Genomic DNA, 24,635 nt, shown 5'->3' with positions numbered 1-24,635 from the left:
ATTATTTATCAGGTGAGTTGTACAACAAAATTACAGTTTCAAGTGGTTATGTTTCCACTCACTGTCATCGTGGATCCAGTTCACACATGGCCAAAGATTTCAGAATAGTGCAATTAGCAAAAGACCCACAGAAATCAGTATTCCTAATATACAGGTCATCTTAAGAAAGGACAAGGGCCTCTGGACCTCAGCTGCTATTTGTGAGGCTCTGGGGAAAAGCACAGAGGGAGGCCAACATAACACATGCCTAGATATTTAAAACTTACAAGAAAATTAAATACTTAATTCTAACTATTCATATTAATGATTCTAGCATGCAGTGTCTATACAGGTGCCAGCATACAGCACTGATAAAGAACTGAAATACACATTACATCTAGGCAAGTGTGGTTCAACACAACTGCCATGATGGAACTGTCCCATAAGTGCGTCATCCGTATCCTAGCCACTAGCCATGTGTGCAGAATGAGCACCTGAAATGCGGCTAGTACAACTGAGGAACTAAATGTTAACGTTACTTTATTTCAATAGTCTTCTATAGCTATTGGTTTCCACATCAGGCAGCGAGGTATAGACCTACAAAATGTTCCTCAGATGCCATATGCAATGGTTGCCAAAACTGTGCTATTCATGAGAAACACGCATTAGAATAAGCAACCGGAATACAGACATTTGTATGGGAAACTTTCTTCACTATGCAAGATCTTTCATGTTCATGAAAACAGAGGGAAAGCTGACACTTAAATTGATTTGCCTTTTATCTATTAAAGTGCTTCCATCGCTCCAGTCTTTGAAGCAAGGTCCATCTGCACTGTCGGCAGCAGACCAACTCACGAACATTCACTGTATTTACTCAACTACCTTTTATTTCAAAGACATGGGGCAAAAGGTACGGAGACGATTTACCCTGGCTGGCCAGTGCTGAACATGAGATGAAATGCTTGGCACAGTAGGCTTCTCTATGCCAACTGCTTGTGACAGAGGTGCTTGTATATCCCTCCATAAATGTGAGAGACAGAAAAACATAAAGGACCTCTGTAAAATGTGGGGGTTTGGCTGAGAACCCTTTTGTCTAAGAAGTACTACAGTGGCCTCACACTAAAAAGCAATCAGAAAATTTAGTTTAATGGTTATATGTTGTATAAAATTAGCTTAAGATGATATTTTCACTTAGAGCCAAATGGAAACATGTATCTCACATAAAGTGGCATTATTACCAAAGTAAAATCAGCAAAAGCAGCAGGAAATTACTAATTTCCATTTCCCTTTACCCCACAAACAACGACAGACCCATTATTATAGCTGGTGCTCTCATTATAAATCATTTCCTGTATGCATTTGTGTGTGAAAAAAAGATTGAAAAAGCAAATAACATAAAGTTTTAAGAGATACTAATAACTGGGAGGAATAAACCATCAGTCAAAAAATGTAGGAAGCCAAGAAACTGCAGAATGAGCACCTTCCCATAACACATGGAAATGACCTTCCACTGGGCTTCAGTCTAGGGCTGCACTCTGCCTCAGTTCAGTGAGCACTAATGTATTAGTGCTTAGAGGTGGCTTCCTTGGCTTCCTTTGCTAGACATGAATAAAATAAAACTTCCCCATTCTGTCCTTCTGTTATTTTCACATGCATACTTCTCATAGGATGAGGCAGATTGAAACTGATCTGATCTATTGTTGGCAGTCCCTAAAATTGTCTCAACTCAGCCCAGAATGTTCCTGACCTCTACCCAGAGAGAAGTGCAGAGAAAGAGGAGTCAGGACTGTCTTTTGAAAAGAGAAGCTGCCAATGCAATCTTTAGTAAGAAAGCACTATGTAAGAAAGTTCTAGAAGAAAGTTCTATGAGGGTCATGCTGACTTGTTTCCAAAAGGCACTGGTTCTCCTAGGATGTCTCATTATCCTCATGCCAAGTAAAAATTTCCTAACAGGACTGGTAAGACTCTTCACTATATGGTCTCTGCTTGTCTCTACAAGTTCATCTATCTTCCAGACATACCACTTATTATTTTTTATTCAAACAGACCAATCTCTCTACCCAATGCCTTCTAACTGTGATGTTCCTTTGACCTGCTATGAAACAGGCCTTAAGCTAAGACCTTCACTTAAGCTAAGACCTTCCTCCAAACTGTACACAGTTTCTCCCATGTGCTCTCAAAGCATGTCAAATTTCACCCACTGAAGCAGCGATCACTCTTTAAGATAATCCCATACTTGTTTGCCTCTACCATCTATGTTGTTCTCTTTAGTTACCAAGTACCAGACAGCTTCTTACCTTCCCTAATCTTACAAGGTGGCACCTAGGATACAGATAAGAAAACCCGACCACAGAAAAGTTAAGAAACTTGCCAAAGGTCATGTAACTTATGAATGGCAGTGCTAGAATTTAAACCCAGGCATCTGGATACAGAGCCTATGATCTTCATCACTATTCTCTGATGTCACCTAACACAGTTCAGTTCAGTTGCTCAGTCGTGTCTGACTCTTTGCAACTCCATGGATTACAGCATGCCAGGCCTCCTTGTCCATCACCAACTCCCGGATTTTCCTCAAACTCATGTCCATCGAGTCGGTGATACCATCCAACCATCTCATCCACTGCTGTCTCCTCCTCCCACCTTCCATCTTTGTAGAATCAGGGTTTTTTCCAATGAGTCAGTTCTTTGCATCAGGTGGCCAAAGTATTAGAGTTTCAACTTCAGCATCAGTCCTTCCAATGAATATTCAGGACTGATTTCCTTTAGGATGAACTGGTTGGATCTTCTTGCCGTCCAAGGGACTCTCAAGAGTTTTCTCCAACACCACAGTTCAAAAGCATCAATGCTTTGGCACTCAGCTTTCTGTATAGTCCAACTCTCACATCCATACATGACTCCTGGAAAAATCATAGCTTTGACTAGACAGACCTTTGTTGGTCAAGTAATGTTTCTGTTTTTGATTATGCTATCTAGGTTTGTCATAACTTTTCTCCCAAGGAGCAAACGTCTTTTAATTTCTTGGCTGCAGTCACCATCTGCAGTGATTTTGGAGCCCCCCAAAATAAAGTCTGACACTGTTTCCCCATCTATTTCCCATGAAGTGATGGGACCAGATGCCATGATCTTCGTTTTCTGAATGTTGAGCTTTAAGCCAACTTTTTCACTCTCCTCTTTCATCAGGAGGCTTTTTAGTTCCTCTTTGCTTTCTGCCATAAGGGTGGTAGCATCTGCATATCTGAGGTTATTGATATTTCTTCCAGCAATCTTGATTCCAGTTTGTGCTTCATCCAGCCCAGCATTTCACATGATGTACTCTGCATGGAAGTTAAATAAGCAAGGTGACAATATACCGACTTGATGTACTCCTTGCCTGATTTGGAACCAGTCTGTTGTTCCATGTCCAGTTCTAACTGCTGCTTCTTGACCTGCATACAGATTTCTCAGCAGGCAGATCAGGTGTCTGCTATTCCCATCTCTTTAAGAATGTTCCACAGTTTGCTGTGATCCACACAGTCAAAGGCTTTGATAAGGTTAATAAAGTGGAAGTAGATATTATTTTGGAACTCTGTTGCTTTTTCAATGATCCAACGGATGTTGGCGATTTGATCTCTGGTTCCTCTGCCTTTTCTAAATCCAGCTTGAACATCTGGAAGTTCACGGGTCATGTACTGTTGAAGCCTGGCTTGGAGAATGTTGAGCATTACCTTGCTAGTGTGTGAGATGAGTGCATTTGCATGGTAGTTTGAACATTCTTTGATATTGCCTTTCTTTGGGATTGGAAAGAGAACTGTCCTTTTCCTTTGCTGTGGGGAACTTACCTAACACAGTAAGTGTTCAGTAAATACTTTGAGAATAAATACATAAAGGAAGGAATAAAATCTCTAAATGAATGACATTTTGATATATTTCTCACATGTTTCAAGTCCCTTTCAGCACTCCAAGGCATGAGCCTTACTCCTTTTTTGATTTAATTTCAAGAATTACAAATGACATAATAGCTTAATTTGGGGTCATTCAATAACATTATTCGAATCCTGTGTGAGAATTAACATACTAGCCCTGAGATTGCTATACTTTACAAGGCCTTCTTATAAACATGGCCCCTAACCAACATCTGGAAGCTTGATTGGTTAAATTTCCCTACTCTGTTGTAAAACTTTCTTTAAAGGATAAGAACATCTCACTGTGCCTAAATTATGCAAACAATGTGGTTACGCGGAACACTTACTGTCCTTGTGGAATTTTGGTGCGTGCTAATCAGAGTACCTTTGTAACTATTACCAAAAAGCATTGAGTGCTGAGTCTTTAATGAGCTTTTCTGTAGACCAGACTCACACACTGTCGCAACTCATTGCTGGAGGAATTAAGCGCATCTACCGTGCCTCCACTAGGAGAGGAGTTTTGAAAGTGTCGGGTTTTCTCCAGACTGCCCATGAGCCATGAGCTTTGCTTATCTTGCTTTTTTATCCTTTCATTATAATATATCTTAGCCATGTGTGCAACTATATGCTGAGTCTTGTGTTTCTTTTTAGCAAATCACCAAACACAGAAGTGATCTTGGGAATCCCCAGTCCAAATCCCTTTGTGAGTGGAGCATGAAGCAGGAGGAAAAATAAACAATGACCAAGGCCTTCAAGTATATTTGAAGCATAACAATTTCACTGGGTTTAATCAAAGCAATTTTCCCAGTGGAATAAAAAGAAGTACTGATTTTACTTATTTTTTAGAAGTACTGATTTTAGACATAAAACTATTTTGATATTATTTCAGTCAATATTAGGTATGTGACCTTGTGCAAACAACTGAACATCTCAGAGCTTTGTTTCCTTATCTGTAATATGGGTAAAATAATGCTTATTTCCCAGATTTCTTGGAAGTTTAGTTGGAACAACATAAGTAAATGAGCCTAGGTCTGCACTTAGCATAAATAATCACTCAATAAATATACAATTATCAATTCTAGGACCTGAGGCATTTCTTTTCAAAGCATACCTATGCTGCTGCTAAGTCACTTCAGTCATGTCTGACTTGTTCAACCCCATAGATGGCAGCCCACCAGGCTCCCCCGTCCTATAAAGAGCACAATAATTCATTTCACCTGTTAAGATATGATGTAATCCTATGTTTAATCAACTGCACACACCATCAACACACACATACTGACTTGTCTTAAAAACAAATATATAAAAAGCACGAATAAATACAGCGTTTTTCCTGCCAGTCCACATAATTACAGTAACCAAAATAACAATCAACAAACCTAGCCGTTTTTGTTGAGGTGCCAGCTACTTGGCTCTCACAAAAAAAGACTTTTAACATTTTATTAATCATAAGACAGCACTAAATTTACTTCCCACCTGACAGTTTTAAACATGCACTCAAATGGTAAGTTAATTAAGTGACAGTGTCCACGTTACTCAGGAAGATGAAGCAATAAATGGTTTCTGTGGCAGATAAAATGAATGCCAGAATAAAATTGAGGGGTCTTTGATAAACCACTGAAGAGGTCACTGGCTCCCCTCTGCTGTCCTGGAAACTGGACATGAACATGAACACCTGCAGATCCAGCATCATTGATGCGATTTTTCAAGGTGTGGGGTATGCAAGTTTGAAAGGTCAAAAATGATAATTTCCAAGCAGGCTGAATGCCCTAAATTTTGGTGATCACTGACTGAAATAAAAAGTCTACAGGACTTTCCTCATCTGACAGATGAGAGAGTTTGGACCAGATGGGTCATCTTTCAGATTAATATAGAATTTGGGACCTTAGATTCTTCAGCAAATAAAGTAGAAGCTAAGCTGTGAGACTCTATTCTGTCCACACACACCACCTCCCCACCAGCAGCTCCAGTCAAATCTCATTTAAACAACACTACTCAGAAGAGGAAATGAAAAAGAGAGAGAGAGAAATATTAGACTAAATGATCTTCTATTTGCATCTGTCCAATTTTAAATTTCTATGAATTAAAAGGTTAGAGATGTCCCTCTTCACTTTGCCCTGATAATTTTTAACACTACAGACACAATATCTTTCTCAAGGAGAAAGCAATCTGTTCTCTTTTTTTAATCCATCCTTAACACAATAGTAATTAGCAAAGGAAGAAAAGAAAACTGATTAAGACAAAGAAGGAAAGATAGAAACATACTGTTTCTGCATTATGCTAGCAGTTATGTGTACAGTATTTTATTTTTATTTTCCAACAACCCACAACTCCTCCCTAATGTATTCTTTACAAAACTTTGCACAGTATTCTCACTTTGATTCCAAAGGTGAGTAAACTGTGAGATTGGAAAATTGAAGAAATATGCTAAAGTTCACATAGCAAGTATGGTGGTATGGTGTAGATCAGCAATGAATTTAAGGATGCTCTGATTTGACAATTTGCTTTCCTTTGAGTAGAGAGGAGGGAAGATGAGGAGGATAGGAAGAAACCTTAGAGCAGCCTTCCTTTACTTGGAAGTACCAATGTCTACAAATAATATGATGTACATGTACATGATGTACATGTGAAATCGATGCCGGTGATGCCATCCAGCCATCTCATCCTCTGTCGCCCTCTTCTCCTCCTGCCCCTAATCCCTCCCAGCATCCGAGTCTTTTCCAATGAGTCAGGTCTTCGCATGAGGTGGCCAAAGTATTGGAGTTTCAGCTTTAGCATCAGTCCTTCCAAAGAACACCCAGGGCTGATCTCCTTTAGAATGGACTGGTTGGATCTCCTTGCAGTCCAAGGGACTCTCAAGAGTCTTCTCCAACACCACAGTTCAAAAGCATCAATTCTTCCATGCTCAGCTTTCTTCACAGTCCAACTCTCACATCCATACATGACTGCTAGAAAAACCATAGCCTTGACTAGATGGACCTTTGTTGGCAAAGTAATGTCTCTGCTTTTGAATATGCTGTCTAGTTTTGGTCATAACTTTCCTTCCAAGGAGTAAGCGTCTTTTAATTTCATGGCTGCAGTCACCATCTGTGGTGATTTTGGAGCCCCCAAAATAAAGTCTGACACTGTTTCCACTGTTTCCCCATCTATTTGCCATGAAGTGATGGGACCAGATGCCATGATCTTAGTTTTCTGAAAGTTGAGCTTTAAGCCAACTTTTTCACTCTCCTCTCTCACTTTCATCAAGAGGCTGTTTTTAGTTCCTCTTCACTTTCTGCCATAAGGGTGGTGTCATCTGCATATCTGAGGTGATTGATATTTCTCCCAGCAATCTTGATTCCAGCTTGTACTTCTTCCAGCCCAGTGTTTCTCATGAGGTACTCTGCATATAAGTTAAATAAGCAGGGTGACAATATACAGCCTTGATGTACTCCTTTTCCTATTTGGAACCAGTCTGTTGTTCCATGTCCAGTTCTAACTGTTGCTTCCTGACCTGCATATAGGTTTCTCAAGAGTCCTTCTTCATAAGGTCACTGATCCTACATGTGAGGGCTCCACCCTTATGACCTGTTAAACTCCCAAGGGCCTTATCTCCAAACACTGTTACATAAGGGGTTAGGCTTCCACACATGAATTTTGAAGAGACATAAACATTCAGCCTATGGCATACATTTTATTCTATATGCTGTCCTGTTATTTGAATATTCTGCTTCAATAATGTGATAAGTTACTCCTATAATTTAAGGAATAAAGAGAAAATAAAATATTCTGTTTATAAAAACATACAGTCTTATATCAGTCTGACCAGAGGATTATCAAATAGCTTTGAAAACAAATTTCCTTAACAATAGGTTACAAGGCTTCTATTTTCACATTCAACTTTATTACTAATCTGCTTAGCTAAATCCTGCCCTAAAGTGTTAACAGTGAATGTGGATTATGGATGGATGGAATCCCCGATTTTCATTCAGAAATATTGAGCATCTACAACTCTGCCCTTTCCATATGCTCCACCTACTTCATGGAGGTGTGAACCATTTGGTACTTATGGCAATGGCACCCCACTCCAGTACTCTTGCCTGGGAAGTCCCATGGGCAGAGGAGCCTGGTAGGCTGCAGTCCATGGGGTCGTGAAGAGTCGGACACGATTGAGCGACTTCACTTTCATGCCTTAGAGAAGGAAATGGCAACCCACTCCAGTGTTCTTGCCTGGAGAATCCCAGGTACGGGGAGCCTGGTAGACTGCCGTCTATGGGGTCGCACAGAGTTGGACACGACTGAAGCTACTTAGCAGCAACAGCAGGGCACTTATGAACATTTCTGTAATGACAGTTCTGTCAATTCATCTAGGAATTACATCAAAGTGTAGTCTCCTGCCTGCCACAGTACCCTCCAGAAACAAGCATTCCCTCAAAGGGAAATCTTCCAATTCTTAATTACAGTTGGAACTCAAAAAATGAGAAGTTTCTCAACATTTAAACAATATGGTTTAAATTAAAAACAGGATTATCTCACATTGCCATACTAGCAATTCTGAGTATAATATGTATATATAATGAATTATTACATTAAGCAAGATATAATGATATTTTCATTCAGATGTGCTTTCCCATCTAATCTTTACAATAGGCTTGCATTGTTTTATTCATTGAAGAAAATACCATTCATTATTTTGCCAAAATCATTGACTCAATCAATAACAAAACTGAAACTTAAATCTCATTCCTTAAGCTCAGAATTCTTTACCGTATAACACATTAGGTTTGAGTGATTTCAGATGGAAGAGAGAAGGAATGAAAAGCCATTAAATTTTTCAAAGCCCCTGAAGTTAAAATCATGATCCATTGATAATTCCTATGATCAAGAAGCTGACCTGATAAAAAAATATGTAATACTCAGATTATCATTGCTTTAACTAATTATAATACTGTGCAACTAAAATGAAAATCTGGGGGAGGAGCTAAGATGGCGGAAGAGTAGGATGGGGAGAACACTTTCTGCCCCACAAATTCATCAAAAGAACATTTAAACGCCAAGTAAATTCCACAAAACAACTTCTGAATGCCGGCAGAGGACATCAGGCACCCAGAAAAGCAACCAAAGTCTTCAAAAGGAGGTAGGAAAAAATATAAAAGACAAAAAAAGAAACAAAAGAGGGAGGGACAGAGTTCCGTCCCGGGAAGGGAGTCTTAAAAAGAGAGAAGTTTCCAAACACCAGGAAACCTTCTCACTGCCGAATTTGTGCCGAGCCTTGGAAGCACAGAGGGCAACATAACAGGGAGGAAAAATAAACAAACAACTAAAACCCGCACATTGCGAGCCCTACAGTAACTCCCCCAGCGGAGAAGCAGCACAGACACCTGCATCCGCCATTAGCAAGCGGGGGCTGGGCAGGGAGGCACAGCGCAGGCTGCATCACAAGGATCTGGCCTGAATACCCCGAGCGCTATCTGAGTGAAATAATTTGGGCTAGCAAACCAGACTGTGGGATATCTACCACGCGAAAAGCCAGCCCTAACCTAAGACACCGGCAGGCCTGCGCACGGAACAAAGGACTGAACAGAGATAGCCGGCAGCAGACCATCCCCCTCCGGTGACAGGCAGCCAGAGCCGGAAGGGGACAATCGCAGCCCCAGAGAGACATTATCTATAAAACTGTAAGCAGGCTTCTTTGCTGACTAAAACTTCTTGGGGGTCTGGACGGTCAACATCTGCCTGAGAAGGTGCGCCAGTGCACACCTAGATAACCGAGCAGCGGGGAGGCGATAAGTCACAGCAATCGTGCACGCCAAACACCTCATCACCTGAGCTGCTCGGATCTGGGAAGGGCACAAAATGCAGGCCCAACTGAGAGTCTGCGCCTCTGAGGACTACCCGAGTGCCTGAATCTGAGCAGCTTGCACCTGGGAAGTGCAGGCAGCCCAGGGCTGGCCACGGATGGTTCCTGGTGGAGCAACCTAGAGCCTGAGCAGCGTGGGCAGGGAGGCTACACGCCCACCATGAACGGGGGGGGGCAGACCCAGTGTGGCTGAGGTACTGCGAGCACACGCCAGTGTTATCTGTTTGCAGCATCCCTCCCTACCTCCCTACAGCGCGACTGAACAAGTGAGCCTAAAAAAAAAAAAAAAAAAGTGTCCTCCACCGTCCCCTTTGTGTCAGGGCGGAAACCAGACACTGAAGAGTCCAGCAAACAGAAGAAGCTAAAACAGAGGGAAATGCCTTGGAAGCTACAGGCAATAGATTAAAACCCTGTGGTTAGTACCAACTACATAGGAAGGGGCCTATAGATCTTGAGAAATATACGTTGGACCAAGGAACTAGCCAAAAATGAACTGAACCCACAATACTCAAAACAAAACAGAAGAAAGTCCTAGATATATTTCTACTATTTTTACGATCATTCTTTCTTTCCTTTTTTTTAATTTTTTTAAATTTTTTTTAAAAAATTTTAAGTCCTCTATTATTCCTTTAATTATCACTTTTATAACCAATTACTTTGCCAAAAAAAAAGGGAGAGAAGACCCTATTTTTTTTTTAAAGCAAACTTCATATATATATATTTTTATAATTTTTTTGACCTTGGTTTTTTTTTTTTTTTTTTTCATCTTTTCTCTAACATTGTATTTTTGAAATTCCAAACTCTACTCTAGATTTTTAATTTTAGCTTTTTGGTATTTGTTATCAATTTTGTACCTATACTTTTTTTATATAATTTCTGTGACCCTTTTTTATTTTTTCTTTTTCTTTTTCTCTGTCTCTTTCTCTTCTTCTTTTAAATAACATTGTATATCTGAAATTCCAAACTCTACTCTAGATTTTTAATTTATGCTTTTTGGTATTTGTTATCAATTTTGTACCTGTATTTTGTTTATAATGTATGCGACTTTGTTCTTGTTTGGTTTTTTTTTCTCTTTCTTTTTCTTCTTCCTTTTTTAGCATTGTATTTTTGAAATTCCAAACTCTACTCTAGATTTTTAACTTTTGCTTTTTGATATTAGTTATCAATTTTGTACCTATATTTTCTTTATAATTTTCGTGACCTTGTTTGTTTTTGTTTGTTCATTTTTTCTCTCTTTCTTTTCCTTCTTCTTTTCCTTAACATCGTATTTTTGAAATTCCAAACTCGACTCTAGATTTTTAATTTTTGCTTTTATGTATTTGTTACCAATTTTGTACCTTTAAGAACCCAATCTTCAGGACCCATTTTTCACTAGGGAGCGAGATTACTGGCTTGACTGCTCTCTCTCCCTTTGGACTCTCCTTTTTCTCCACCAGGTCGCCTGTGTCTCCTCCCTAACCCCTCTCTACTCTACCCAACTCTGTGAATTTCTGTGTGTTCCAGACGGTGGAGAACACTTAGGGAACTGATTACTGGCTGGATCTGTCTCCCTCCTTTTGATTCCCCCCTTTTACCCTCCTGGCCACCTCTGTCACCTTCCTCCTTCTTCTCTTCTGTGTATAACTCTGTGAACAACTCTGAGTGGTCCAGTTGTGGAGTGCACATAAGGAACAGATTACTGGCTAGCCCACTCTCTCCTCTATTGATTCTACCTCATCTCATTCGGGTCACCTCTAACTCCCTCCTCCCTCTTCTCTTCTCCATGTAATGCTGTGAACATCTCTGGGTGACCCTCACGGTAGAGAAACTTTTCATCTTTAACGTAGATGTTTTATCAAGGGTGCTGTATAGAAGGAGAAGCTTTGAAACTACTGTAAAAATAAGACCGATAACTGGAAGCAGGAGGCTTAAGTCCAAACCCTGACTCCAGGGAGCTCCTGACTCCTAGGAACATTAATTGACAGGATCTCATCAAATGCCTCCATACCTGCACTGAAACCAAGCACCACACAAGGGCCAACAAGTTTCAGGGCAAGACATACCAAGCAAATTCTCCAGCAACAAGGAACACAGCCCTGAGCTCCAAGATACAGGCAGCCCAAAGTCACCCCAAAACCATAGACATCCCATAACTCATTACTGGACATTTCATTACACTCCAGAGAGAAGAAATACAGCTCCACCCACCAGAACATGGACACAATCTTCCCTAACCAAGAAACCTTGACAAGCCACCTGTACAAACCCACACAGAGCGAGGAAATGCCACAATAAAGAGAACCCCACAAACTGCCAGAATACAGAAAGGACACCCCAAACTCAGCAATTTAAACAAGATGAAGAGACAGAGGAATACCCAGCAGATAAAGGAACAGGATAAATGCCCACCAAACCAAACAAAAGAGGAAGAGAAAGGGAATCTATCTGATAAAGAATTCCGAATAATGATAGTGAAATTGATCCAAAATCTTGAAATCAAAATGGAATCACAGATAAATAGCCTGGAGACAAAGCTTGAGAAGATGCAAGAAAGGTTTAACAAGGACCTAGAAGAAATAAAAGAGAGTCAATATATAATGAATAATGCAATAAATGAAATTAAAAACACTCTGGAGGCAACAAATAGTAGAATAACAGAGGCAGAAGATAGGATTAGTGAATTAAAAGATAGAATGGTAGAAATAAATGAATCAGAGAGGATAAAAGAAAAACGAATTAAAAGAAATGAGGACAATCTCAGAGACCTCCAGGACAATATTAAACGCTACAACATTCGAATCATAGGGGTCCCAGAAGAAGAAGACAAAAAGAAAGACCACGAGAAAATACTTGAGGAGATAATAGTTGAAAACTTCCCTAAAATGGGGAAGGAAATAATCACCCAAGTCCAAGAAACCCAGAGAGTCCCCAACAGGATAAACCCAAAGCGAAACACCCCAAGACACATATTAATCAAATTAACAAGGATCAAACACAAAGAACAAATATTAAAAGCAGCAAGGGAAAAACAACAAATAACACACAAGGGAATTCCCATAAGGATAACAGCTGATCTTTCAATAGAAACTCTTCAAGCCAGGAGGGAATGGCAAGACATACTTAAAGTGATGAAAGAAAATAACCTACAGCCCAGATTATTGTACCCAGCAAGGATCTCATTCAAATATGATGGGGAAATCAGAAGCTTTTCAGACAAGCAAAAGCTGAGAGAATTCAGCACCATCAAACCAGCTCTCCAACAAATACTGAAGGATATTCTCTAGACAGGAAACACAAAAATGGTGTATAAATTCGAACCCAAAACAATAAAGTAAATGGCAACGGGATCATACTTATCAGTAATTACCTTAAACGTAAATGGGTTGAATGCCCCAACCAAAAGACAAAAACTGGCTGAATGGATACAAAAACAAGACCCCTACATATGTTGTCTACAAGAGACCCACCTCAAAACAGGGGACACATACAGACTGAAAGTGAAGGGCTGGAAAAAGATTTTCCATGCAAATAGGGACCAAAAGAAAGCAGGAGTAGCAATACTCATATCAGATAAAATAGACTTTAAAACAAAGGCTGTGAAAAGAGACTAAAATGGTCACTACATAATGATCAAAGGATCAATCCAAGAAGAAGATATAACAATTATAAATATATATGCACCCAACACGGGAGCGCCGCAATATGTAAGACAAATGCTAACAAGTATGAAAGGAGAAATTAACAATAACACAATAATAGTGGGAGACTTTAATACCCCACTCATACCTATGGATAGATCAACTAAACAGAAAATTAACAAGGAAACACAAACTTTAAATGATACAATAGACCAGTTAGACCTAATTGATATCTATAGGACATTTCATCCCAAAACAATGAATTTCACCTTTTTCTCAAGCACACATGGAACCTTCTCCAGGATAGATCACATCCTGGGCCATAAAGCTAGTCTTGGTAAATTCAAAAAAATAGAAATCATTCCAAGCATCTTTTCTGACCACAATGCAGTAAGATTAGATCTCAGTTACAGGAGAAAAACTATTAAAAATTCCAACATATGGAGGCTGAACAACACACTGCTGAATAACCAACAAATCACAGAAGAAATAAAAAAAGAAATCAAAATTTGCATAGAAACGAATGAAAATGAAAACACAACAACCCAAAACCTGTGGGACACTTTAAAAGCAGTCCTAAGGGGAAAGTTCATAGCAATACAGGCATACCTCAAGAAACAAGAAAAAAGTCAAATAAATAACCTAACCCTACACCTAAAGCAACTAGAAAAAGAAGAAATGAAGAACCCCAGGGTTAGTAGAAGGAAAGAAATCTTAAAAATTAGGGCAGAAATATATGCAAAAGAAACAAAAGAGACCATAGCAAAAATCAACAAAGCCAAAAGCTGGTTCTTTGAAAGGATAAATAAAATTGACAAACCATTAGCCAGACTCATCAAGAAACAAAGGGAGAAAAACCAAATCAATAAAATTAGAAATGAAAATGGAGAGATCACAACAGACAACACAGAAATACAAAGGATCATAAGAGAGTACTATCAACAATTATATGCCAATAAAAAAACGTGGAAGAAATGGACAAATTCTTAGAAAAGTACAACTTTTCAAAACTCGACCAGGAAGAAATAGAAAATCTTAACAGACCCATCACAAGCACGGAAATTGAAAACTGTAATCAAAAATCTTCCAGCAAACAAAAGCCCAGGTCCAGACAGCTTCACAGCTGAATTCTACCAAAAATTTAGAGAAGAGCTAACACCTATCCTGCTCAAACTCTTCCAGAAAATTGCAGAGGAAGGTAAACTTCCAAATTCATTCTATGAGGCCACCATCACCCTAATACCAAAACCTGACAAAGATCCCACAAAAAAAGAAAACTGCAGGCCAATATCACTGATGAACATAAATGCAAAAATCCTTAACAAAATTCTAGCAATCAGAATCCAACAACACATTAAAAAGATCATACACCATGACCAAGTGGGCTTTATCCCAGGGATGCAAGGAATCTTCAATATCCACAAATCAATCAATGTAATACACCACATTAACAAATTGAAAAATAACAACCATATGATTATCTCAATAGATGCAGAGAAAGCCTTTGACAAAATTCAACATCCATTTATGATCAAAACTCTCCAGAAAGCAGGAATAGAAGGAACATACCTCAACATAATCAAAGCTATATATGACAAACCCACAGCAAACATTATCCTCAATGGTGAAAAATTGAAAGCATTTCCTCTAAAGTCAGGAACAAGACAAGGGTGCCCACTTTCACCATTACTATTCAACATAGTTTTGGACGTTTTGGCCACAGCAATCAGAGCAGAAAAAGAAATAAAAGGAATCCAAATTGGAAAAGAAGAAGTAAAACTCTCACTGTTTGCAGATGACATGATCCTCTACATAGAAAACCCTAAAGACTCCACCAGAAAATTACTAGAACTAATCAATGACTATAGTAAAGTTGCAGGATATAAAATCAACACACAGAAATCCCTTGCATTCCTATACACTAATAATGAGAAAACATAAAGAGAAATTAAGGAAACAATTCCATTCACCATTGCAACGGAAAGAATAAAATACTTAGGAATATATCTACCTAAAGAAACTAAAGACCTATATATAGAAAACTATAAAACACTGGTGAAAGAAATCAAAGAGGACACTAATAGATGGAGAAATATACCATGTTCATGGATTGGAAGACTCAATATAGTGAAAATGAGTATACTACCCAAAGCAATTTATAGAGTCAATGCAATCCCTATCAAGCTACCAACAGCATTCTTCACAGAGCTAGAACAAATAATTTCACAATTTGTATGGAAATACAAAAAACCTTGAATAGCCAAAACTATCTTGAGAAATAAGAATGGAACTGGAGGAATCAACCTACCTGACTTCAGGCTCTACTACAAAGCCACAGTTATCAAGACAGTATGGTACTGGCACAAAGACAGAAATATTGATCAATAGAACAAAATAGAAAGCCCAGAGATAAATCCACGCACATATGGACACCTTATCTTTGACAAAGGAGGCAAGAATATACAATGGATTAAAGACAATCTCTTTAACAAGTGGTGCTGGGAAATCTGGTCAACCACTTGGAAAAGAATGAAACTAGAACACTTTCTAACACCATACACAAAAATAAACTCAAAATGGATTAAAGATCTCAAGGTAAGACCAGAAACTATAAAACTCCTAGAGGAGAACATAGGCAAAACACTCTCTGACATACATCACAGCAGGATGCTCTATGACCCACCTCCCAGAATATTGGAAATAAAAGCAAAAATAAACAAATGGGACCTAATTAAAATGAAAAGCTTCTGCACAACAAAGGAAACTATTAGCAAGGTGAAAAGACAGCCTTCAGAATGGGAGAAAATAATAGCAAATGAAGCAACTGACAAACAGCTAATATCAAAAATATACAAGCAACTCCTACAGCTCAACTCCAGAAAAATAAATGACCCAATCAAAAAATGGGCCAAAGAACTAAACAGACATTTCTCCAAAGAAGACATCCAGATGGCTAACAAACACATGAAAAGATCCTCAACATCACTCATTATCAGAGAAATGCAAATCAAAACCACTATGAGGTACCATTTCACGCCAGTCAGAATGGCTGCGATCCAAAAGTCTACAAGTAATAAATGCTGGAGAGGGTGTGGAGAAAAGGGAACCCTCTTACACTGTTGGTGGGAATGCAAACTACTACAGCCACCATGGAGAACAGTGTGGAGATTCCTTAAAAAACTGGAAATAGAACTGCCTTATGATCCAGCAATCCCACTGCTGGACATACACACTGAGGAAACCAGAAGGGAAAGAGACACGTGTACCCCAATGTTCATCGCAGCACTGTTTATAATAGCCAGGACATGGAAGCAACCTAGATGTCCATCAGCAGATGAATGGATAAGAAAGCTGTGGTACATATACACAATGGAGTATTACTCAGCCATTAAAAAGAACACATTTGAATCAGTTCTAATGAGGTGGATGAAACTGGAGCCTATTATACAGAGTGAAGTAAGCCAGAAAGAAAAACACCAATACAGTATACTAACACATATATATGGAATTTAGGAAGATGGTAACAATAACCCTGTGTACGAGACAGCAAAAGAGACACTGATGTATAGATCAGTCTTATGGACTCTGTGGGAGAGGGAGAGGGTGGGGATATTTGGGAGAATGGCATTGAAACATGTATAATATCATGTATGAAACGAGTCGCCAGTCCAGGTTCGATGCACGATACTGGATGCTTGGGGCTGGTGCACTGGGACAACCCAGAGGGAGAGTATGGGGAGGGAGGAGGGTTCAGGATGGGGAACACAGGTATACCTGTGGCAGATTCATTTTGATATTTGACAAAACTAATACAATATTGTAAAGTTTAAAAATAAAATAAAATTAAAAAAAAAATCTGGTATTGGAAGAGAAATTTGTAAATTTTGCCTCCTAGCAAGAAATTCAACTCTGCAAATATAGTGATGGCTGGTAATTATTTTTCCTATCTTACCTCTTTTGATTATAGTACTTAGAAGTAGGTATAGATTTAAATATATTCATTAATTCCACATTTAGTGATAATCATTAACTATGTTTTATAACAATTGACTTAAACAATGGCTTAGCTAAGGATGTCTACATTTACATTTTAAAATTCTAGAAACACAGTATCAGTTCAGAAAAATGACAGGTAAATATGAGATCAAATTTCTAAATAATGAAAGAATGCCTAAAAGAAGAAATTGTCTTCTGAGAAAAGTGCTGGAGTGTGCAGAGGGTGTTTACGAACTGCTGTGCTTTCTGGTGCTTCACAGAGTATTTCATTTTTAGAGTATAAGCATATCTTACTCCAATAAAAAAAATTTGTAAAATTCTTCTCAGGCACTTCATTTTAAATTTGTGTTATTGCTACAAGTGTCCTAGCTCCTTTGGAAAAGGGTGCTGGTCTCTGCATGCTCATGCTAAGTCACTTCAGTCGTGTCCAACTCTTTGAGACCCTATGAACTGTAGCCCACTGGGCTCTTCTGTCCACGGGATTCTCCAGGTAAGAAACCTGGAGTGGGTTGACATTCTCTTCTCCAAAGGATCTTCCCAACCCAGGGATTGAATCCACATCTCTTATGGCTCCTGCATTGGCAGGTGGGTTCTTAACCATTAGCGCCACCTGTAATGGACTCCTTTTAGGGTTACAATTTCCTTTTCTTTGTATACCTAGTAATTTTGGATTTTGTATCATGGCTTATTTTAATGCAGCTATGAATAATAAAAATTTTATTTGAAAGTAGAAAATCTGAGATAAATGGCCAAAATGCCAGGATAAGGGGTGAAAACCTGAGCAAATCAGAATATGTACTCAGCTTAACTATGGAGCAGATGAAAGGTTTCTACCAATTGAAGCTCTGAAAGTCACATTCTACTTATTAATCAAACTGATCCTGCAAAGAATATAGAGTTAAAAGGGCTCATCTTTGAATCTGCTTCATTCATTCCTTCTTGCAATACATAACCCCCAACCCAGCACTATCCACCCAGAATTACAGTCACTTACACCAGTAAGATACACAACTTAATTCAAGGGAACTCTGTATCTGTTTGTTCTGAAAAGAAGTTACCCAAACACACCACAGAGAGAGAACTGAAGGCCAAACTTGACCTTTTTTACAATAGGCAACTCCGTCCACTATGAGATAGGAGGTCATGGCTAGCACTGCTCAAGCAATCTCAATGTTCTGAACCAGAGACCAGTGGCAGGTGCAGTCATCAGAAGTGCCCAGGAACAACCCTGCCATGCACCAGACAGAGAACCCAAAGCCAGAGAGATGGGTAATGTACCAGTAAGAAATGCCAACGGGCAGGAATGAGATCGACCTCTGCCAAAGAGGAGTCTTCAATCTGGCACATTCACCTAAAGAACAAACACATGGAAGAAAATAGTGAAACTGTTCAAGTAGATGTGCCAGGAACAGGATACCCTGAGAACTATGCAAAGTATGGGGTAAGTAATCACCACAATGTAACTGTTCTGCCAACCCAAAGCAGAACTGGAAGACAGAAAGGTCTACGGTGACAGTCAGACAAATGACAAGGAGGAAGTACCAGGGGGGTTCAAACTCAAAGTATAAATCCCTAAAGAAAGATTAAGTAAATAAAATTGGAGGAAGTAAATGTTTCACTGTAAAATAAAACAAACAGTAATAAATCAGGAAACTTTCTTTGCCAACTTGTAGAATATCTCCAGGTGGAAACAATCAAAGGTGTCAATGACTGATTCTGTGGTGGCTCAGTCAGGGAAGAATCCGACTGCAATGCAGGAGAGCCAGGTTCGATCCCTGGGTTGGGAAGATCCCCTGGAGAAGGAAATGGCAACCCATTCCAGTATTCTTGCCTTGGAAAAATCCCATGGACAGAGGAGCCTAGTGGGGTCTCAGAGAGTCAGATATGACTGAGCAACTAAACCATCAGCACCATGATCATAACTGGGAAGGGAAAAGAAGTATGTCCTCAAGCATGATGATGAGGAAAGAGTTTGGGCATATTGAATGAACAAAAACAGAGTTAGCTCATCAAAATGTTTTTTCTGAATAAAAAATTCTATGTTAGAGCATCATAGCAGGACCTAGGGAGCAGAAAAAGACTTTACTTTTTCCATTCTTTTTTTTTTTAATTAATTTATTAATAGTACTTTTTCCATTCTTGTATCATGTGTCCATTCTTATATCATGTGTTTTAACAATATCTGGTGTGAGAAATGACAAGCTTGTCTTTTGTTTTTCACAGCAATAAAGAATGATGTATACCAGAATTTAAAAGGGGGGATGCTAAAAGAGAGTTGCTTATGCTAAGTCCTCTGTCACCAAAAACAATCTTGTAATAACCAACCTGATTTTTGCCTGGTATAACTTCCTTGCTCTTGCTTCTTTCAGCCTATAAAGTCTTGCATTTTGTACAGCTCCTTGGAACTCCTTTCTATCTGCTAGATGGGATGCTGCTCAATTTGAACCGATGTTTCCTCAAATAGACTCTTAAATTTACTTTTATATACTTTCTGAATTTAAAAAAATGAGTTGTTAATAGTCATATAATGATAATTTATAGACTTCCATCCCTGTCCTCTCACCCACTTCTTTTCTAGGATGCGTATGTTTCCCATAATACCAGGTGTTAAAAGATAAACTGGAGCATATTAAAACTTTTAAGTGGATATTACTGACCTTAAAAAAACTCAACATTTCTCTATTAAAATGCAAAACCAGGGCTAAATTCCACCTGAAAATTAAATGATAATCAAACTAAAAATCACCTTAAGTTTAAGCTCCAATTTAATTTAGGACAACATTCAGCAGAGGAAATTCAAAGCTGATAAACAACTTCACACCAAGCTAAAAAAAGGAAAAATTTATAAAGAAACAAATATAATTAGGTATCCACAGCTCTCAGGGATACACAGCTCTCTCTCCCTTTTTTATCCTTAATGATGAAACAAAATGAATTAGGCCCCCCATTCCATGTACTGTAGTACGGTCTGTACTCTCCTGGAGCACCTGTAGATTGAGGTGAGGGTGGTGTTCTTTGTTCTCATTACTTCCCTTTATGAACTTCTGCTTTCAATGATCTCTCAGAACTTTTCCATTGTCCCTATTTTTGTGTCTGTCTTCCTCTTTTGGACCCTCTAGAAAGTCCTTCAGTGTAACTTACACTTGGCTACTGTCCCTCCTCTGCATCCATCAAAGTATCACCACTATAAGGCAGCTGCACACAGTGAACTTGTATCGGTGCTTTTAAAGACATCACAGGGTGACTGGACCAGAGCACAGAAGAGTAGCCAACTTGAAAGTCAACAGCAGGTAACATGGACTCTTTCTTGGACAGAGTCAACACAGGATTATGGCTTAACAGATACGCTTTTTACTAAGCCCCAGTATCTTACCATGTTGTAGACCACATTTTTAAAGACACACCCCTTCTCCTTTACACTTCATGGCCTCATAAGTCCCTGTCTCCTCTTAACAAGAATGGATTCAAAGACATGCTATGTTTTTTGGTTCAGTTCAGTTACTAAGTCATGTCTGACTCTTTGCAACCCCATGGACTGCAGCACGCCAGGCTTCCCTGTCCATCATCAACTCCCAGAGGTTACTCAAATTCATGTCCATCGAGTCGGTTATGCCATCCAACCATCTCATCCTCTGTAATCCCCTTCTTCTCCCACTTTCAATCTTTCCCAGCATCAGGGTCTTTTCTAAGGAGTCAGTTCTTCGCATCAGGTGGCCAAAGTATTGGAGTTTAAGCTTCAGCATCAGTCCTTCCAATGAATATGCAGGACTGATATCCTTTAGGATGGACTGGTTGGATCTCCTTGCAGTCCAAGGGATTCTCAAGAGTCTTCTCCAACAACACACGTTCAAAAGCATCAATTCTTTGGCATTCAGCTTTCTTTATAGTCCAACTCTCACATCCATACATGACCACTGGAAAAAAAACATGGCTTTGACTAGACGGACATTTTTGGCAAAGTAATCACTCTGCTTTTTAGTATGCTGTCTACGTTGGTCATAGCTTTTCTTCCAAGGAGCAAGCATTTTTTAATTTCATGGCTTCAGTCACCATCTGCAGTGATTTTGGAGCCCAAAAAAATAAAGTCTGTCACTGTTTACATTGTTTGCCCATCTGTTTCCCATGAAGTGATGAGACCAGATGCCATGATCTTAGTTTTCTGAATGTTGAGTTTTAAGTCAACTTTTCCACTTTCCTCTTTCATCAAGAGGCTTTTTAGTTCTTTTTTGCTTTCTGCCATAAGGGTGGTGGCATCTGCATATCTGAGGTTATTGATATTTCTCCTGGCAATCTTGATTCCAGCTTGTGCTTCCTCCAGCCTGGCATTTTGCATGATGTACTCTGCATATAAGTTAAATAAGCAGGGTGACAATATACAGCCTTCACGTACTCCTTTCCCAATTTGGAACCAGTCTGTTGTTCCATGTCCAGTTCTAACTGTTGCTTCTTGACCTGCATACAGATTTCTCAGGAGGCAGGTCAGGTGGTCTGATATTCCCATCTCTTTAAGAATTTTCCACAGTTTGTTGTTATCCACACAGTCAAAGGCTTTGGCATAGTCAATAAAGCAGAAGTAGATGTTTTTCTGGAACTCTCTTGCTTTTTCAATGATCCAACGGATGTTGGCAATTTAATCTCTGGTTCCTCTGTCTTTTCTAAATCCAGCTTGAACATCTGAAAGTTCTCGGTTCACGTACTGTTGAAGACTGACTTGGAGAATGTTGAGCTAGCATGTGAGATGAGTGCAATTGTGCGGTAGTTTGAACACTCTTTGGCATTGCCTTTCTTAGGGATTAGAATGAAACCTGACCTTTTCCAGTCCTGTGGCCACTGCTGAGTTTTCCAAATTTGTTGGCATATTGAGTGCAGTACTTTCACAGCATCATATTTTAGGATTTGAAACAGCTCAACTGGAATTCCATCACTTCCATTAGCTTTGTTTGTAGTGATGCTTCCTAAGGCCCACTTGACTTCACATTCCAGGATGTCTAGCTCTAGGTGAGTGACCACACCATTGTGATTATCTGAGTCATGAAGATCTTTTTTGTGTATTTCTTCTGTATATTCTTGCCACCTCTTCTTAATATATTCTGCTTCTGTTAAGTCCATACCATTTCTGTCCTTTATTTGTCCATCTTTGCATGAAATGTTCCCCTGGTATCTCTAATTTTCTTGAAGAAATCTCTAGTCTTCCCCATTCTATTGTTCTATTGTTAGTTATGGCATATGGGATCTAATTCTCTGAGCAGATATTGAACCCAGGCCCCCTGTGTTGGGCATGTACTCTTAGCCACTGGACCACCAGGGATATCGAAAAATGATGCTACCTTTTTTTATAAATGAAAATTCAACTTTCAAACCTTTTCCTATTAATGCATAGCTCCCAGATGTACACCTTCACATATAACCACACACATACTCAGAAAATAAACTTTATGGTGTTTTAGTAAAATAGCTGCCTACAACACATCCTTTAGGATTGACTGCAAAGGACCAGTCAATCGTAAAGAAATCAATCCTGAATATTCACTGAAGGGACTGATGCTGAGGCTGAAGCTCCAATACTTTGGCCACCTGATGTGAAGTGACTCACTGGAAAATACCCTGACGGTGGGAAAGACTGAAGGCAGCAGGAGAAGGCGACAACAGAGGATGAGATGGTTGGATGGCATCACCAAGTCAATGGACATGAATTTGAGGAAACTCTGGGAGAGGATGAAGAACAGGGAAGCCTGGCGTGCTGCAGTCACACAGTGGGTCACAAAGAGTCGGACACAACTGAGCGACTGAACAACGACAAGCACACACCTCTACTCTTACTACAAACTAGGATTTTTAAAAAGAGCCTTGAAATTCATCATTTCTCACCTTAGGCCAAACAAAACTCTCAGAGTTCCGTCTATTACCAACCAGGACTTCTATTTTAAATAATTGTTAATTTCTGTTTTCTGAGAAGAGCTACTTACAGGGTTAGTTTAGAAAGCCTTTCAGCAGCTGAGAAAATTTTTCTGATCACTGAGTACATAAAAGTGAGAATAACAAGCATTCTCAAGTTTTTCTTACTTTTTGTGCTTTGAGGAAGCCAAAGAGGTGAAGAGATGGAAAGACAGAAAACAGGATAAGGGAAAAACCATAAGTAAAATCCCCAAACTGGGGGAAAGTTAGAGATAGGAGATCTAGTTATTGCAAGATTCCATGAATAAATACATAGAATCCTAAAGGAAGAGACTGCATTCGGATGCTACACAAATCAAAGGCCATGTGGGTGCATGATTTCTAGAAAGGTAAAGGGAAGCAGGCAGGGGTCATTTGCAAGGACTTTCGCCTCATTGACTTTTGCTCCCTCCAGGATCCTTTTTGGCTGATCTGTCATCTATGGTTCAGTAGAAGAGGAGTTATTTTCACTTTCTCCCATTTTGCCTCGTGGCTCTTGGCTCTTTAGGATGGTGTTTAGTTCAGACAACAGCTGGCTACTGTCAGTTTTGTGTAGGGTTATGAAATACAGCACTTCAATGTTTATTCCAGAGGCTTTTTGAAAACACTTGTGTTCAGTTGGCTTCCACCTCTGACTGCCTGGACCTCTGTGTTTACTCATTATGGGAAAAAAAGCGGGGGAAGGAAAAGGCAAGAGGCTCTCTGTGACAATAGGAATACCCTTCAAAAGGCAGACTGCCGTGTTTAGGGGAAAGAAATTCAAATAATGGAGAGGCTAATGCAATCTGCGCCCACTCTGTCTGGTGGTCTGGTGGCTGATGAGGATGTCTGAGATCATATTGATTTCTTTCTGAAGCCTGAGTCCCTCTGGTCTGTGCTCAGTTGCTCACTTGCTTTCTGCTCAAGAATTTTCAGTGGTTCTGCTACTGGCCTCCTCTTTGGCTGTTTCTTCCAGGAGGTTGAGATAATATTCCTTTATAAGTGGTGCTTTAGAAAATCTCTTCCCTTTCCTTTAGTATATACCATTGCTTCTCTAACTATGTGTGTGTGTGTGGTCAGATCAGTCGTGTCAGACTCCAAAAGTGACCCTGTGAACTGAAGCTCTCTAGACTCCTCTGTCCATGGGATTCTCCAGGCAAGAACACTGGAATGGGTTGCCGTTCCCTTCTCCAGGGATCTTCCCAACCCAGAGACTAAACCCACATCTCCTGCATCGGCAGGCAGATTCTTTACCACTGTGCCACCTGGGGATCCCTTCTCTAACTATACATGAAATTTTAATGACAGAAAAAGCTTTAAGATTTTTTTCCTAGGGATTTTTTGTGATGTTGGGCAGTGGCTCCCAGCCAGCCACATGATCTCAAGGGTAAACAGCTGATGCCTTTACAA

The 24,635-nt window shown here is 39.5% G+C and overlaps 1 protein-coding gene across 14 annotated transcripts in view; it reads right to left on the bottom strand.

Annotated features, from left to right (window-relative positions):
* The window catches only part of LOC112583539 (histone H2B 1/2-like), a 627,552-nt gene that overhangs the window by 595,099 nt on the left and 7,818 nt on the right, over positions 1 to 24,635 (bottom strand). The window contains exon 2 of one of the 14 annotated variants that reach the window (XM_044939755.2): positions 7,188 to 7,242. The exons of 11 other annotated variants lie outside the window; for them this stretch is intronic. In XM_044939755.2, coding sequence (XP_044795690.2) covers positions 7,231 to 7,242 — 12 coding nt within the window. In that variant the 3' untranslated portion in view covers positions 7,188 to 7,230. Of the gene's footprint in view, positions 1 to 7,187; positions 7,243 to 17,994; positions 18,664 to 21,169; positions 21,227 to 24,635 lie in introns of those variants that run through there. 2 more of the 14 variants (XM_044939754.2, XR_006640846.1) reach the window with 2 other exon arrangements.

This window comes from Bubalus bubalis, chromosome 3 (genome assembly GCF_019923935.1).
Source record: "Bubalus bubalis isolate 160015118507 breed Murrah chromosome 3, NDDB_SH_1, whole genome shotgun sequence".
NCBI classification, from domain to species: domain Eukaryota; kingdom Metazoa; phylum Chordata; class Mammalia; order Artiodactyla; family Bovidae; genus Bubalus; species Bubalus bubalis.
This window is presented reverse-complemented; position numbering and strand designations above follow the sequence as displayed.